Genomic DNA, 17228 nt, shown 5'->3' with positions numbered 1-17228 from the left:
GAACATGGTTGTGCATACATCTATTAGTATCACAGCTCTCATTTCTCTAGGATATATACCTAATAGTGGGATTGCTGGATCATATGGTATTTCTATTTCCAACTTTTTAAGGAAGCATATAACGTTTTCCCCAGTGGTTGTACCATTTTACAGTCCCAGCAACATTGTATGAGGATTCCAGTCTCTCCACACCTTTGCCAGCATTTGCATTTTCTGTTTTATTGAACTTTCCAATTAATGGTGGAGTGAGATGGTATCTCACTGTTTTGATTTGCAATCTAATGGCTAATGAGAGTAAGCATTTTTTCATGTGTTTGTTAGCTGCCTGAATGACATTTCTTTCGTGAAATGTCTGTTCACGTCCTGTCCATTTTTCAATTGGATTTTATTTTTCTTGTTGAGATGTTGAAGTTTTCTACAAAATTTAGAGATTATTCCATTATCTGATGTGTCACTGCCAAAATTCTTCCCAGTCTGTTATTGTTGCTAGGTGCCACTGAGTTAGTTCCAACTCATAGCAACCCCATGTTCAACACAATGAAACACTACCTGGTTCTGAACCATCCTCACAATCCTTCCATTTCATTTTTGACTCTGGTGGCATAGTACCTAAGACATTTGACTGCTAACCAGAAAGTTGGCAGTTCAAACTCACCAACCACTTCTTGGAAGGAAAGACTAGGCAATCTTCCATGGAGATACCACCTCGGAAACCCAAGGAGGGGTCTCTATGAATCAGATCCGAATCAATGGCAGTGAGGTTTTTCTGGTTTTTTTTTTTTTTTGGCTTTCCTACAAATGTATTGCTGAAGTCCCAAAACGAGAGTTAACTAGAGACAACTAGGACTATACTAATAGATATGGTTCACAAGCTATTTTACAGGGAGTTCTCAGACCAACTCATCACATACTAGAATGAGCAGGAGCCAAGTTTCCCTAAATAAGGTTCATGTAACACCACTGGTGGTAGACAAGATGAATTTTGGTGGCACCTGGACATTTTTGTCTGATAGTTAAATGTTCATTTTTATGGTTACCTTTCATTTATGGCAAATCATAGCTTTTCATTTAGAGGAAGGAGCTCCCGTGGCACAATAGTTAAGCACTCAGCTTCTAACCAAAAGGCCAGCAGTTCGAATTGGTTTCAGCCACTTTGCAGGAGAAAGATGTGGCAATCTGCTTCCATAAAGATTACAGCCTTGGAAACCATATGGGGCAATCCTACATTGTTGTACAGAGTCACTATGAGTCAGAATTGACTTGTTGGCAATGGTCATCAAGTTTTTGGTTCATTTAGAGTACTGATAGCTTTCTTTCTCAGGAAAATTTAAATTAATGATAGAAAATCTTCAGTAAATCATAGTTTAGTTGGAATTCAAAATACTGATTTAAGAACACTAGCAGTGCAGTTAGATAGATTAGTACTAACCCTCCTCTGCCACTCATGGGCTATGTGATCATTAGCAAGTTGCTCTCCCGAGTTTGCTTCAGGATCTGTAAAATGAGATATTTGTATAGATTTCATACTTGCTGTGAGAGTTAAATGATAATGCATGCCATATTCTTATCATAATTAGCTCTCAGTGAAGTGAGTTCTTAGTATTTCAGTCCAAAAATCAGCAATAATGTTGACAATCAACACTAGCCAAGGATCACTGGAAGAGTTATGGGACTGTGAAGTCACCATTTTTGATACTCGTGAAACATCCAGGAGCTTCAAACTTCAAAAGATATAACTTTCAACAAGTGTGGAGGGGAAAAAAATATACTACAGCAAAAAGAACCACCTCCCATCTCTATCTGAGTTTACGATCTCAATTATAACATTTCAAATCTCTGTCACTCTCTTCCAGGCAAACACCCTCTTGTTGCCCCCCACTCTAACTCCAACTACTACTTTTCAGTTACAGGACAGGGAGGCAGTGAGGGAAAATGGTGTGTGGGCCAAGAATTTCTCACTTTGACTGCACATTGCAATCACTGGGGAGCTTTGTGAGATAGAGATGTCTGAATTTCACCCTCTGAGGTTTTGATTGGTCAGGATGGGGCCCAGTCATTGGTATTTGTGAAAGCTCTCCAAGTGATTCTAGCCAGCAGCCTGGGTGAAGAAACCATGGTCTAACTCACTGACATTAGCTCAGTTCAGCCCTGACCCTCTGGATCGGGTAAAAGTAGACTGTCTCCTGACTGAGTTGAATTCTGCATCCTACTTGGTGATGTTGTTGTTAGGTACCATCAAGTTGGATGACTCATAGTGACCCTATGTACAACAGAACAAAACACTGCCCAGTCCTGGGCCATTCTCACAATCCTTGCTATGCTTGAGCCCCTCACTGCAGGCACTGTGTCAATCCTTCTCATTGAGGATCTTCTCCTTCTTTGCTGACCCTCCATTTTACCAAGCATGATATCCTTCTCCAGGGACTGGTCTCTTCTGACAACATGACCAAAGTACGAGAGACAAAGCCCAGCCATTCTCACTTCCAAGGAGCATTCTGGCTGCACTTGTTCCAGGACAGTTTTGTTCATTCTTCTGGCAGTCCATGGTATTTTCAGTATTCTTCACCAACACCACAATTCAATGGCATCAACTCTTCAGTCTTCTGTATTCACTGTCCAGCTTTTACATGCATATGAGGCGACTGAAAATTCCATGGCTAGTGTCAGGTGCACCTCAGTCTTCAAAGTGACATTTTTGCTTCTTAACACTTTAAAGAGATCTTTTGCAGCAGATTTTCCCAGTGCAATATGACGTCTGATTTCCTGATTGCTGCTTCCATGGGGTTGACCTTTCATTGGATCCAAATAAAATGAAATCTCTGACAACTTCAATCTTTTCTCCTTTTATCATAATGTTGCTTATTGGTCTAATTGCAAGGATTTTCATTTTATGTTGAGGTGTAATCCATACTCAAGACTGTAGTCTCTGATCTTCGTCAGTAAGTGCTTCAAGTCATCTTCACATTTAGCAAATAAGGTTGTGTCATCTGTTCATTGCAGGTTATGGTTCTTCCTCTAATCCTGATGCCATGTTCCTCATATAGTCCAGTTTTTTGGATACATATTGAATAAGTATGGGGAAAGGATACAACCTTGATGTGCACTCTTCATGATTTTAAATTATGCAGTAATACCCTTGTTCTGTTTGATCAACAGCCTCTTGGTCTATGTATAGGTTCTTCATGAGATTAAGTGTTCTGGAATTCCCATTTTTCGCAATGTTATCCATAATTTGTTATGATCCATGGACAAATGCCTTTACATAGTCAATAAAACAAAGGTAGACATCTTTCTGGTAGTCTTTGCTTTCAGCTAAGATCAGACATCAGCAGTGATGCCATTAGGGCAGCAGTGAAATGTTGACTTTGTTTTAGTAGAGCTTGTTTATTCCTATATTGTGGAGAATGTGCTGTTTGACCCATGATGCAGATTTGTTTTGTTCAGACTCTGTCTGCAGTTTCTTTGCTGTTTCAAGGGAGGGGTCTTAAAGGATATCAGTCTTCCATCTTGTCCTCATCCATAGAACTATTAGGCTGTCTGGTTGGAGGCCCAATTGTGGAGACCTTTGTGCCCCAAATTTGGATGAGTTGTCGAAATGTTTCCTGTCACAATGGGGGACCTGGGCCCACTGAACTATCCCGAAGAGTACTGGAGTCACTAAAAGCAAGGTAGTTGCTGTCAATCAGCCCAGGCCTGCCCGAGACTCCGGTTTTCCTTACTTTCCCAATGAGGGGCTTCAGCTTCAACCCAGACATAACGATGTCAGGTTCAGGGAAGTCAAAGACTCAAAAGTCCAAACAGATGTGAGTTCTTAGGGAAAATCAGGCATCTTCAGCTGTCTAACACGGGCTGTTTCCTGATCTTGCAGACCACAGGAAGAGGCATGGCTCAGGTAGCTGGGCAGTTTGTGATCTGACTCAGGTGTCATTTCAGAAAAACCGTACGTCAAAATTTCCCCTCCTTCCTGCTTGAACTTGTATTTCCACTTCATGGTGGATTCTACTCTATGGGCTATAACCCACTCAGCAAGGAATAGCACTTTTCACAGGGGGCTCTTTTAAAATACTCACAAACATTAAGTACAAATATTTAATCTGTAATTTGTATCACATTTATAGAACAGACTGTGCCAAAGTCAAACATTTTTAGGTTTGACTTACCACACGGGTTGTTTCCCAGTTTCCTATGTAAGATCCTGGAGGAGCTGGGGCTCTAGGGTGGAAACCACAAGATGTGGAAGAACTCAAGACTTTGGGTCTCCTGGAGCTGGTGGTCCTTATTGTCTCCACAGATGGAGAAAACCTCACACTCACAAGTAATGTGGCTCGGTATTATCGAGATCTCCACCTACTCTATCTCTGAGGCTTCCCCTGCCCCATCCTTCCTCCAAGGATTGCTGTGTCTCATGGAATTACTTAGCACAAAAAGTATTTAGGGTATGTTTCGGTTTACTACATTGGTGGCAACCAAAGAAATTCCAACCACTGTTCTCACATAGATACTTGTTCTTAATAAAAATGATGCCAAGAGGAACCTTTGTCAGTTTAGCTAGGGGCGGGTTGCCAGGTATAATTTCTTTTAGTTGGAAAAGCACCACCCACTGCTGTCAAGTAGATTCCAACTCCTAGTGACCCTATAGGACAGAACAAAACTGCCCCATGGGGTTTCCAAGATTATAAATCTTTACAGAAGCAGACTGCCTCATCTATCTCCCAGAGCCATTGATAGTTCTGAACCATCACCCTTTTGATTGGCATCTGAGTGCTCTAACCACTGCACCACCAGGGTGTTAAATATATACAGCAGTCTGAAAAAAGCATGATAAAATTACAGCCAACATTAGACCTAAAATAGACCCTTCCTCAGAAATAAAATACTAAGATAGATAAAGAAGCGGGAAAGTTCATAGCTTCAGTCTCTTGTGTGGCCAATTTCACCAAGTGTTTTAACTGTATAAAACTAGGAACACCTAAAATAGCTGGATATATTTAATGTGCTTACTATATTCAATTAGATTCACATTCATTAATTCTGCTTTTCTATATTATACACAGAAAATAAGAAAAGGACAGGGAACAAATTTCCAAGGATGAAATTTCCACATTTATTTTTCTTCCATGTGCATAGAAAATGGCAGTGAAGTGTCCTATGAAAGAGGCAGGGAATGGGCGAGGCATAGCTATACCAGACTGGACTTTGTGCTTCAAAAGTACACTATTCATTTTGAAAACAAAGGATGTTGCAGTTTGTTTTTAATTGCTAAGTTTCTTGGGTTTCCCATTTGTTTTGTAAGCTGCTGCTTTCAACTCTCTTTTCAAATGACACACTGCATTACAAATGATGGCACTTAACCAATGTGGCATTTCCATATTTACACCAATGAAAGAAATTTACAAGACATAATAGCATACAATCTTGACATTTAGTAATAGCAGTAAAACATGAAGGGCATCCATTTAATTTTTTTTTCTGTACAAACTATCAGAACATAACTTTATTCACATTAAAAAAATCATCTTTAATTTGATTTGACCTACACATCCCCCATCTCATTTCACCCATTTCTCAAACCTCTCATCACATTGCCCACACCTTCACCAGACTACAGAATCTACAAGTAATTAGATCTAACACCTAAATAGAGCTTAGAAAGTCCTTTCTTCCAAAGGTTTCACTTCCCTGATAATTCCTCAAAAAAGAAAAAAAAAAAAAAAAAATGCTCTTCACTCATTCCTTCCTTTCACTTTCACATTTCACCATCAAATCAGCAAGACGGACTTTTCATCTCAATCCAAACAATATTAGAAAGAAAGAGTTCCTCTACTGAGCATCTTGATGCTACACCCAGGAGTCTGGGGACCCTGGATACTGTTCTGCTCTGTAAGAAGGTTGTTTAGTGGAATAAAAGTCTACGTAATTTGTGGTCGATTTCAGTCCATACTGTGTTGAATAATCAGTAGAAGCTGGAAAGTGAACTCGATCATCAAAATAAGGATCTTCATAGCTATGAGGAGACTGTAAATATAATCTGTACGCATCAAAGTTCTTTCTGTTGGAGTCATCTTGCGTATAATACAACTGTTGGTGCTGTTGACAAAATGAAAAACCAAATAAATGAAAGCAATCCTCCAAAACATGAGTTTAAGGCAAATAAATGTGGGCTTCCCGTTTCATATTTTTAAAGCAATATTCAGTATTTATGGACTTATGGTTAAAAGCTGTTTCTAGTGAACACGGTATGTTTACTAATGGACTGCAAGGATTTAAAACTGTACCATTACAGGTGGGTATAAGTGCGATAAAGTCTTGTCTTGTCCTAAAGGCCTCCACAGAAGTTGGTGCCTCAGGAGAGCCCAAGACCTCTGTGGCAAGCAGCCCCTGGCTACCTCCCATCCTGACTGGCGCCTGCTCTGTGCTGTGCTGTGGAAGAGGACCCTTACCAACAAGATGATGTGCCTGAGTTTTGCTTTGACACAGGGCAACCACTGAAAGAAATATGTGGTTTGGTGAATAACAGTCATACATTGGAAGCTCTGCTGTAAGTTGTGATAGTAAAGGAATAAGCAATCTCAAAACAATAGTAATATTAGAAGAGATGTGAAGAGATACAACCCTAGACTTGACTTCTGGGACTAACAGAGACTTTTTCCTAGAAGAAAAGGCTTCTCTAACCAGGGCTCAAAAATACACCTGTGAGGAAGCTCCTGTGGACGTTCACCCAGGGGGTGGGGGACTGTCTCCCCATTTCCTTGTGTACTTATGACCTCACATTAATTTCTTCAAATATGTTTGGAGGAAAATCATCATGGTTCTTATGTTTTTCTTTCTTCTTGACCATACCCCAATTTTTCCACTTAGTAAAATGTGACATAGGTATCAACATCATGTTTGCCATTTTAAGTACTTAAGAGATTTCAGAGCAAAACTCTTTAATGTATGTTAGAGTTGTGATTCTGAGGTTATTTTTCTGGGCTACAAAAAATATCATATTAATTATGTGTTAATTATTAAATATTAATTATGAGTAATGGGAAACTATTTTTCTTCCAACTATAGAAAAAAGAAGATAAAATGGAGGGAGGTCTTAGAATATCAGAAGGCAGGTTACAACCTTGTTTTGGGAGATTCTTACTGCTCACATGTTATTGGAAGGTGACCTAGATGGATTATTAGGAAGGACCTGAAGCTTATTTTAGGACCCTATAAAAGCAGAGATTTGAGTGTATTATTACAACTACCAGTCCCCATTTAGAAAGTGGGGTCCAACCTAGCAGGGACTGTATGTATCTCCCTTGACCTTTGGGGCTAATAGAGGCCTGGCTGTGGACTCAATGTTTTTAAATTATGAAGGGATGGCGGAGAGGGAGTCATGAAGATGGAGAATGAGGTATCCGAAAAAAAAGAACACTGAGATGAGAGAAAGAAATGTGCTTACCCACCTTTCCCCACAAAGAAGATGAAAGAAATTTTAGATTTTAATAGAAAAATGAGTTGGAAAGGGAATTGTTAAATATTTCTCAGGTGGTTCCCCTCAGTGGCACGGTGGTCTCAGCAGCACCGATTCACACACTCAAGAACATCAGGCTACTTTGGAAGTGATTTGCTTAACCCACGGATGAGTTTCCGAGGAGCAAAGATTCCCTGGGAAAGAGCCTGTGCCCCTGCTGTGTTGGCTCAGTGCTGGCAAGTCAACCAGCATGGACCCCTCACAGTGCTGATCCCTGCTAATCGCCCTTCTGTAAAATGATATTGCAAATTCACCTGTAGCCGTCTATTTTGTTCTCTTGCTGGTGAGGAATAGGAACTGATGTAAATTGGTGAAGGTTTGCTGGAGCCTGTAAGAAAATATTTTATGAAATTAAAACACGTGCTCATAACTGGTCTACTAGGGTGTGTGGTCCCTATACTAGGGCTGGTGAGTTCCTGAGAGGACCTGCCTTCCAGGTGTCACTACAGACCAGGAGTCATGGCTTCCCTGGATCTAGCCTGGCTTTACTTCAAGGCAATCAGGGGCTAGTGAGAATGGCAAAAATAGGCCATGTGTATTTCATGAAAGAGGGTTCTTTCTTAACCTCTGATCACTGTGGGGAGCTGTTCACACTTTGATTTGCTGTGATTTGTATCGCAAACTGCTCCTCACAGATTTCCTGGGCTGGTTTGAACACCAGTACAGCACTGCTCCTTGAGTTGATGAGCACTGCTTCTAGGGTCTAAGCTAGAGCACTGGGTCACAGAGAAGATGGCAAACAGTATTAGGAAAGACACTATCCTTCAGAACAGCTTTGATTCAAAACCTCAGGTCACGGAAGAGCAGCACAGGAGTGTTCAAAGCAGTTGGGCTACGTGGAGGCAAAGTTTTGGGTCTGCCGTATTGAACTATGTATTAAACAAAAAGCACTTGGTAATAAGATCAAGGTCTTCAAGAGTCCACAGCAGAATTCTGATGATGTCATTGGTTACTCTTCTATTATTGTTAAGGCTAACAAAAAGTTTTATATATTTTTTTAATGAGGATAAGGAAACATACTTATTGAAAATTAGTTTCTTGAAGCAAAAGCACATGCAGAAGGTGTGCAGGCTAAAGAGGCACTCTAAAATAAAGCAGCTGCCAAAAGTCAGGAGCAGCAACAGCCCTGTATGTGTATTTCCTTTGCAAAGAGCATGGTGTTTGAAATGTAGCCTCTGTAATTTTCTGAGCTATTAATTGCCATAGTAACAATAGTCGATTAGTAAACAGTCCTGTGAAATCACAATTTCAAAGACAACAGCACAACTGAGAATGCTTCCCCAGCAGTAGTTAAATTGCTACCATCTATTATTTATTTTTTAATAAATAGCTTTTTTTTTTGAGAAAGGAGCACTCTTAAAAATGGTAGCTCACACTGCCTTGTTAAAAATCTCTTGAGTAGTTATAATTTGAAAGATAGTTGAGAATGGAGACATGAATCTTGTTAACCCTTTGAGCTGGGATCCTTTAAATAAATTATATGCACAGTTTTCTGAATAAGACACAAAAGTATTAATAGTATGCAATGTTATTTTTGTTACTCTTTAAAAAAATTACTCTGAGGAGAAACACATACATTTTGCTATTCATTCAAATGCAATTCCATGAGAACATAAATGAAACTAGATCTTCATTCTCAGGTTTTGTATTTAAGAAATAAGCTTATCTAGGAGATGTAGCCTCTACAAAGCCATAGGGATCACCGTTCAGATGTACATGGAAAACAGAGGCTGCTCCATCAGGGAGGGGAGGGACTAGAAGCAAAGGGACTGTATAGCTGGACAGCCTGAACTCATTTCCCATTTGGATAACCAGCTGCCATGAAATCGATTGCAACTCATGGTGACCTGTGTGTCCCACTACAACTGTGCTCCATAGGATTGTCATTGGCTAATTTTTTGGGGAAGATCACCAGGCCTTTCGTATGAGGTGCCTCTGGGTGGATCTGAACCTCCAACCTTTTGTTGGGCAGGTGAGCAAGTTAACCTTCTGTACACCCAGGGACTCCTCTCATTTGGATACAGCCCTCTTTTTATTTGTGACCCAGCATATCACTACATCAGCTTGTTTTACTTAAAACAAGTGGAAAAGGCAACAGTTCCTGAAGAAGGAAGTGGTGGGACTGACACACTGTTGGCTGCTGGGGAGCCATCTAAATATAGGCACGGGCTACTTCCCAGGCTATTGGACCAGTGCCTGGACACACACGATGTTTGGAGATACTGTATTATACACCCAATTGGCATCTTACCCGGGTACAGGCCTTTATGTGTGGCATCCCCTTGACTATTGTAATACTGCATAGGTGGCTGGGTCCTATCGTATTCAGAGCGAGGGTCTCTGATTCCTAACAGTGCTGGTGAAGAAGAGGTGCTGCCGACTGAGGGAGAAGCAAAAGGAGGAGGAAGAAAGAAAAGAGAAAAAAGAGAAATCAGGTTGTTAATGCTTCTGGAAAATCCTCTCCGGAAAAACAAAGATCAATAATTAGAAATGCCACAGAAGCTGGTGCTGAAAATCGGGTCTTAGAGGTGCTGTGAGTTGAAGAGCAGCCAGGCCTGAGCACCCTGCATGTGCCCTGCCTGCCACTGGGTGAATCAGCAAAGTCAGTGCCTGAGCTTGCTCCCAGCTAAAGTACTAGCTGCCCAGTTAGAGAAAGGCATTGCAGAAATCATGCAGGTTGCCAAACAGTGTGTCTCAATGACTTGGTTAGGCCTTGGAAGCAAAGTGAGTGATAATACCTCATTAGCTATGCAAGAGTTATACTGCTATTTTATGATCTCAGTTCTGGTGCTTGTAAAACGATCTATTATCTGCTATGTATAGCTCTTCTAAATAGATCTTTTATGACATGTTTTGATTTCTAATTATTTCAAAAATACCTGTATCTTTCAATGTGTTTCAATAAGAATGTCTAGCCCATGAAATTTAAAATTCTTTTTATGGTGATCAGCTGTAAGGAAAATTATGTAAACCCAGTAAGCTGGGCTCATCAAAAAGCTTGCAAAGCTGAGAAGGCCCAGTCTTCCTAAAGACCCAGAAGAAGCTTTTTATCCCAGCTAGCGCTAAACATGTAAAAATAACATACGTATCCATGGGTTTCCTTTTGGATAGTTTTGCATAGAAGGATAACAGAAACATTTCATGTATTTTTTTCTCTCATTAAGAAAATCATCTTGCTTGCACTATAATTAATTATAAGGAAGAGTGGCCACTTAATTCATTTGATACACTTCAAAGCAGTGGCCTCCAAACCTTGCCACCAGTGTTCTTGGCACATAATGATGCTTTCAAAGAAAAGACTGACTTTGTAATGCTTTTTCTTAAAAATCACTTTGCTCCATGTTAAGTAAGCATGCTTGGGCAATGTCCATGTGCTATTCACTTTGCTTATGTTCTAGAAGACAGAAGGACAGAGGACATACCTGCCTGCCTTCTATAAACACACTAGCAAAGCATCAGAAGTCCCTATCAGCAGATCCCACACTATTGCTGAAGGGAGGGATCAGCCTAGAATAGCTGGAGACAGAAGAGTAAAAATATACCCTACTTCTGGACGAAATCCAAAAAAGGTAGCTAGGAACTTGGACAGGGATTGGACAACACTGTCTAGTATGTATATTTATAAGGTCCTCAAAACAAGTTCATTGTTCAATAATTAGGTGCTAATCTGTCTGAAATTATTCCTTTGCCTATTACATGTGCCTTTTGTTAAGCAGCCAAATCTCTTGCTTCTCTCGACACCTGAGTCCTGATTCCTTAAAGGATCTGGAGCATTTTTATAAAACAAGACAGTCTTAGGTTACCCTTGGGAGCTCAGCAAGGATGTTCAACAACAGGGGCAGGTCTCTGTGAAGAAAAAACTTCTAATTTAAAAATCAAGATATAAATATATACTGTGCACGGCAGTCACAGATAATTTTAAAAAATTTCTAGAAAAAATGAAGATATCCAATTATGTGGCAAAAACCACTGCTCATAAAGTAGTCGTTTTGGCCGCATTTGTTCACATGATAAATAAGACTGCCAGCCGTAGCACAGTTAAATACAACAGATAATATTTACATGCCAGAATAGGTGATTTAAAGCCAAATAAAAATCAGATATTTATTACTTTCTCTGCTTCTTTTAGTCAGGAATTAAACTTACAGGAATAGTCTTGGCTTGGTAGCAATCTATTCTTTCATATAAAAGAATTTAGTCTATGTCTCAGAACTGTTTTCTTTCTTTCTACCAAGAAAGAAAAACACCATCAATAGGTAAACATTGTGATAACCAAGATTCTCAACTAAAAATCAAAGGAAATCCCTACAAATCCATCAGCCATGGGCTCTGGGGGTTCTGAATGAAGCCAGGAATGAAGGTTTAATTTGGTAAAAAGGCAGGCACAGAGGAGACCATGAACAATTTCCTGTGCTGTGGGCCTAAAGACCATATCCCAAAAACCTTGTTTCTAAGAGCTTTCACAGGAAAAGTGAAAAATCACTTTGAAGGAGATTTTAAACTTACAGCCAGCAGGTGGACATGGCAGCAGTGTTTGTGCATAACCAGAGGCCTATCTAGAGAACAGTGCCACAGTAAGCACTGAAATCGCAGCCCTCAGGGGCAGAGGGAGGGTAATAAATCCCCAGGGGCAGTCTCTAAACTGCACCTCTCCCCCTATTTCAAGATGAACACACCATAGCTGGGAGGAGTCAACTGAAACCTTTCTTTCTCTTGTCTGGCTGCCTCAGTCAGGCACCTTTCATATTTGTAGCACCTCAGAAAGTCATTCTGAGCCTTGTCTGGTGGTCCCTTGGACTTGCACCCAGGAATAAGTGCCCTCCTCTGCCCCTACCTGTCCCCCCACACCTCTTATCTATCGTGCTTGAGGAAGGATGCTGGGCCCCACTGGGTCAATAGAAACTGCTCAGTGGCATCCCCCCTTTAAGTGGTATCCATGGCACCTGTCACACCTTAGGTATGCTTCTGTGCATAATCCAGTGTTTCTCAAAGTGTGATCCCCTACTCTTCTGTATCCAGACCACCTGGCCAATGTGTTCAATTCCCGGGCCCCTTCTCAAACCTAGTGAAACAGAATTGCAGGGGAGAGGGCCCTGGTATACCTTAAGACCTCTAGCTGGTGTAACCTTGTATAGACTTTTAAGATAGAAGGAGGAAAGTGGGTTTGTTGTTTACAGTAGCTTGTAATTCCCAAAGAATGCTCTCAGCTAGATGGGCCAATATTCCTCCTCCGTGCTTAGAGGTGACAGGCTTAATCAGCTTATGTTTAGTCTTCTCCAGTACAGAAACAATGTTCTGTCACACAAATGTTCTCACGAGAGAGTGATGTTTACCCACTGACCTGACTGAATGATGGGTGACATCTGTTGGTTGGTGGTAGACAAGGAAGGATGTGATTTGAATCTGTCTCGCTCTAATGTCGACACAGGTGTAATAAAATGGTTCTGATTCCACCCATCCTGTGGAGTTAAAAGACAAAAAGGAACCTCTCAAAATAAATAATGACATTTCATTACAATAAATGATTATGAATGTGTGCTCCAATGAATGCTAATTGTGCCAGAGCTATTCTTGTGAGTTACCTTTTTATAAATGCTCCGAAGGTCCCGATATTGCCATAATGTATTCAAGACCTGGGCTGCGGCCTTCACTACTTTCAGAGACGATCTGGGGAGACAGCAGGGATGTAATGAATGGGAGTGGCACAGCCTCAGGTTCCTCTTCAGGAGAATCAGGCTGCAAACCAGTGGCCAAGAGGCCATCTTTCCAGGACCATTCGGCACGAGGGTATTGCTAAAAAACACCACCAAGGAATGAAGTGCATCTAGGAATCAATCATGTTCAGGGCTGACCAGAGGTGGCAAGAACAAATGGTAGGCTGTCAGGCAGCCAGCTCTGTGTGAGAAGCTGTGGCTGAAAAGAACCCATCACTCTCTAAGTTGAGGGCTTCTTGCAAGTGTCAACCCCTAGGCTGCCCCTCTATGCTATCTCTATGAAGGGCCACTATCCTCATTGGGGCTTTGTGCTTAATGTGACTGTGACCATGCATCTCAAGCGTCTGAGATGCTCTCAAGTTAATTTAACTTCCCCCCTCACTTTCAGGCCTTCATAGAAACACCTTCAAAGCTTTTTTTAATCATAGACCTCTATGTTGATAAATGCATATGTATGTGTTCAAGCGCTTGACATGGAAAATATGTCCAGTTATTGACTTTAACCTCTCTGAAGGCACGTTTCTGAGTGGACTCTAGTACTCTGGTGCTCAGTTTAAGCATCTCTGATCACAGTCCACAGTCAGTGAATTTCATTATGGCAACTACTGTTCTTAATCAGTGGTCTCACCAGTCAATCAAGAGGGAGTTTCAGCTTCTTGCCTCAGCTAAGACTTTCAGATCACCATGGTGGGGTGGTACTCACTGCCCAGTGCTAGGGAAGTCAGCTCAGAGGATAACTGAACACTCTATCTTCAGAATTCATTTTAATATTGAAAATCTGACTTCAAATGTATACCTCCCAATCTAAAATCTGATTTTTTCTTCTACCCCTTACCTGCCCAAATAAACTCTCAGGAAGTAGGGGAAGGAAGAGCAGAGCACAGGCCATACGCCATTTCCTCTGCCCCTGACCTCAGAGCATGGGTCACTGATGATTCTGAGGGTGACAGTGAGGGCTGAGCATAGGCAGATTCTGGGGCTCCACAGGCTCTATTTCTGGTAGTGGGAAAGTCCCCATGTATTTCCACCCTTACCTCACACCCAAGACACACTCTTCTCAGTGATCCAATCCTGACTAGTCATGGACAGAATTAAGTAAAACCAATCCACTCAAAGCCTTTCTAAAAGGACCACAGAGCAAGGTAATACCTCCATACCAACAAACAACATGGGGTCACTATGAGTTGGAAGAAACTCGATGGTACCTAACAACAAACAACAAGAAGTAACAATAAATGAAATTTTGGGTACCCAAGAAAACCTCTGGAGGTAGATATTGGGGAGTGGAGCCCTCACACAAATAGCCATCTTATTCTCAGCTAGGTCCTGACACTCTTCCTGATGTTTATCTCCCTGTCTTCAGGTATTAGGCAGCCAGAATAGAAGCATGAAAGGTAGACCCCATGCCTACCTCCAAGGATGACATCTGCAACACCCAATGAGCAGGAGCATGTCACATATACTCCTTGATACAAAGAGCAAGGCTAGATGTTTTTAGACACAAATTCCATGAGCTAAAAACCTGCTTCACGAGAAAAGCAAGGAAGGTTCTCTACTCATCTTTGCAGCACAATTCCTCCAAAGACTTACACATTCTCATCTCCAATTCCTCTCATCTTAAACCTGTGACCTCTATCCCTGACCATGAGATTTATAATTGTAATGTTTTCTACCCCACACACCTAACCCAGGCACGCCCTCTCTCCTTCTCCTTTTTATAATCTGCCCTACCAGTCAGTCAGTACCATCTGACATGCTATACATGTTATTTACCCATTTGCTGCACTTTTTCTCCCATGGAATTTAAGATCCTTGAGGGTGGGGACTATTGTGTGATCTTCCCACTGCTGCAACCCCAGTACCTACAACAGTGCCTGACACATAGCAGGCAGACAATAAATACTTGGTGAATAAACCATGAGGGAATTTAAGTGTGTAGAGTTAGAAGGTAACTTGATTTGGTCCAGAACTTTCTCAATTTCATTTTGTTTAAAAAAATAAATAAATAAATAAAATGGGTGATGTCTTCTTTCAATATCTAATGGAATCAGCACTAGTTCAGTATTTCTCATTTTTTCTTATGCCTTTCAACAATCAAGACTACTTAAATGAAATTTTAAAAGCACCTAAGGGGATTCTAGTTACCTCAGGGGAGGAAGAAGGAGGCTAGGAAAGGGAGTTAGTAGAACAGAACCTTAGCTTTATCTGTAATGTCTTATTTCCTTGAAAATAAAAAGGAAATTATACACATTTATTACTAGCAAAATTAAAAAAAAATGTATCTATACATAAAAAAAAAGAACTTAAAGAAAATATGACTAAGTGTTGTTAAATGTGGTTTCTGAGAGGGGAGAGAATATGGGTATTTGCTATGTTATTCTTGTATTTGAGAAATTTCTTAAAAGGTATAAACTAAATGACTAGATGAGGCACAACATGAGGTCTACTACTGCATTCAGTCAATTAACCATTTACTGAGTCCCTACTATGTGCCAGGTAATGTTCTAGATGCTGGAGATACAGCAGCAAATAAAAAAGGCAAAGTCCCTGCTCTGGGGGGAGCTAACTGTCTAGAGGCAGGAGTCAGGCACCAGAATACATAATACATAAATAATACATAATAATGTATCAGTCAGAAGTTAGTGGCATGAAGGAGAATAAAGGAAGGTTAAGGGGGATGGAGAGGGACAGAGAGGGGCCATTTTACCATGGGTGAGGCAGAAAGCATCCCTACCTACCATGCCTTTAAAGGATTCTCTGATCTGATACTGAGGCAAATTTACTGACATTGCTATAGCTCCATGACAAAAAGCCTTCTATTTTTGCCACTAATTTTCTAATGCCTACTTCTGCTGTTCAGCAATTGACTGTCATCTAGAAGCAAAGAGAAATGTGTGATTCAAACCTAGGGTGCGTCCTGAGGCCACACTGCAGCCTCTGCTGCCGACTGCTGATCTTAATACTTTCTAGGCACCTGGCAGAGAAATCAATCCCAGAACTGAGCGTTCAAGAAGATGTTCTTGCAGGTCAGCCCCTTGGGCCTAAAGCAGAGCCAAGGCACAAGAGAAATGGTGCCTTCTGGATTTTTCTCATGGCATTTCTGGTTCTTCCAGGGGTCAGCATGATGAAACCACCAAAATTAATGTGTTGAAATAAATTAAAAACCAGAAAAGGGGACACATGTCAGAAAATATCACTCCCAGCAAAACAGGTCCTAACTGCTAAAGACAGCTGAGCTTATTAACTTGTAAGAAATGAAGAAATCCTTTCCAGCATGAAATGCAGCCTCCACAAAGGCCCTTATCACAGGACAATCCCAGGAACAATCACTACCGTGTGCTACCTCTCCTGCAGCAGACTTGCCTGTCTCCTCTGCCTTTGGTTATGTTCACCAGCTTTTCTATCCCTCCTGAGTCGGCCAGGGCTTTGGCGTTCTCCATGTTTTTGCTGGTGACCTCGTGCAGAGCACAGCAGATGGCCGCCATGGTTTCGTCAGACAGGATGCTAGGGCCGTTACCGCCGGGAAGCCGGTTGACCAGGTCTCGCATGGCATATTTACCTGCCAATGCAGAAAATTAAGTTCTGCATTCAGAAGATACTAGTTTTTTGTTCTGTTTTAAGATTTTGACAGTACAGTTTCTTAGAAATAAAACTCCCAAACATCAACAAGGAAAAAAAAAAGTAAAACCCACAGTGAAGAGGGAAACAACAAACACTGTCATTATAAGGGGAAAGTCAACATCTACTTCAGTGTCACCTGAGGAATGACTGGTTTATAAAACAGTACAGTAAATTGCTGACAGAAAAAGTAAATCAGTGTACCAAATTAGGTATGCCAATCAAGTTGCTTTAGTTAGACTATTTTCAATAACTGAGAAGGAAAGGAATTAGAATACTCTTTTTTTTTTTTTTTTTTTTTAGGATTTGGGTGAAGATTTACAGAGTAAATTCACTTTTCATACAGCAGTTCACATATACTTTGTCTCATGTCATTGACCAAAATTTAC

The 17228-nt window shown here is 40.9% G+C and overlaps 1 protein-coding gene across 1 annotated transcript in view; it reads right to left on the bottom strand.

Moving 5' to 3' along the window:
* Positions 1 to 5838: 5838 nt before the first annotated feature.
* The window catches only part of PKP4 (plakophilin 4), a 307598-nt gene continuing 296208 nt past the window's right edge, over positions 5839 to 17228 (bottom strand). The window contains exons 16-21 of the mRNA XM_042781077.1: positions 16585 to 16780; positions 13090 to 13174; positions 12849 to 12966; positions 9759 to 9887; positions 7762 to 7835; positions 5839 to 6087 (exon numbers count right to left, since the gene is read on the bottom strand). Coding sequence (XP_042637011.1) covers positions 5839 to 6087; positions 7762 to 7835; positions 9759 to 9887; positions 12849 to 12966; positions 13090 to 13174; positions 16585 to 16780 — 851 coding nt within the window. The remainder of the gene's footprint in view (positions 6088 to 7761; positions 7836 to 9758; positions 9888 to 12848; positions 12967 to 13089; positions 13175 to 16584; positions 16781 to 17228) is intronic.

Source organism: Orycteropus afer, unplaced genomic scaffold (genome assembly GCF_000298275.1).
Source record: "Orycteropus afer afer isolate SDZICR_OR568_19922 unplaced genomic scaffold, OryAfe1.0 scaffold00084, whole genome shotgun sequence".
NCBI lineage: Eukaryota > Metazoa > Chordata > Mammalia > Tubulidentata > Orycteropodidae > Orycteropus > Orycteropus afer.
Note: the sequence above shows the minus strand (reverse complement) of the source record. Positions and strands in the feature narration are given on the sequence as shown.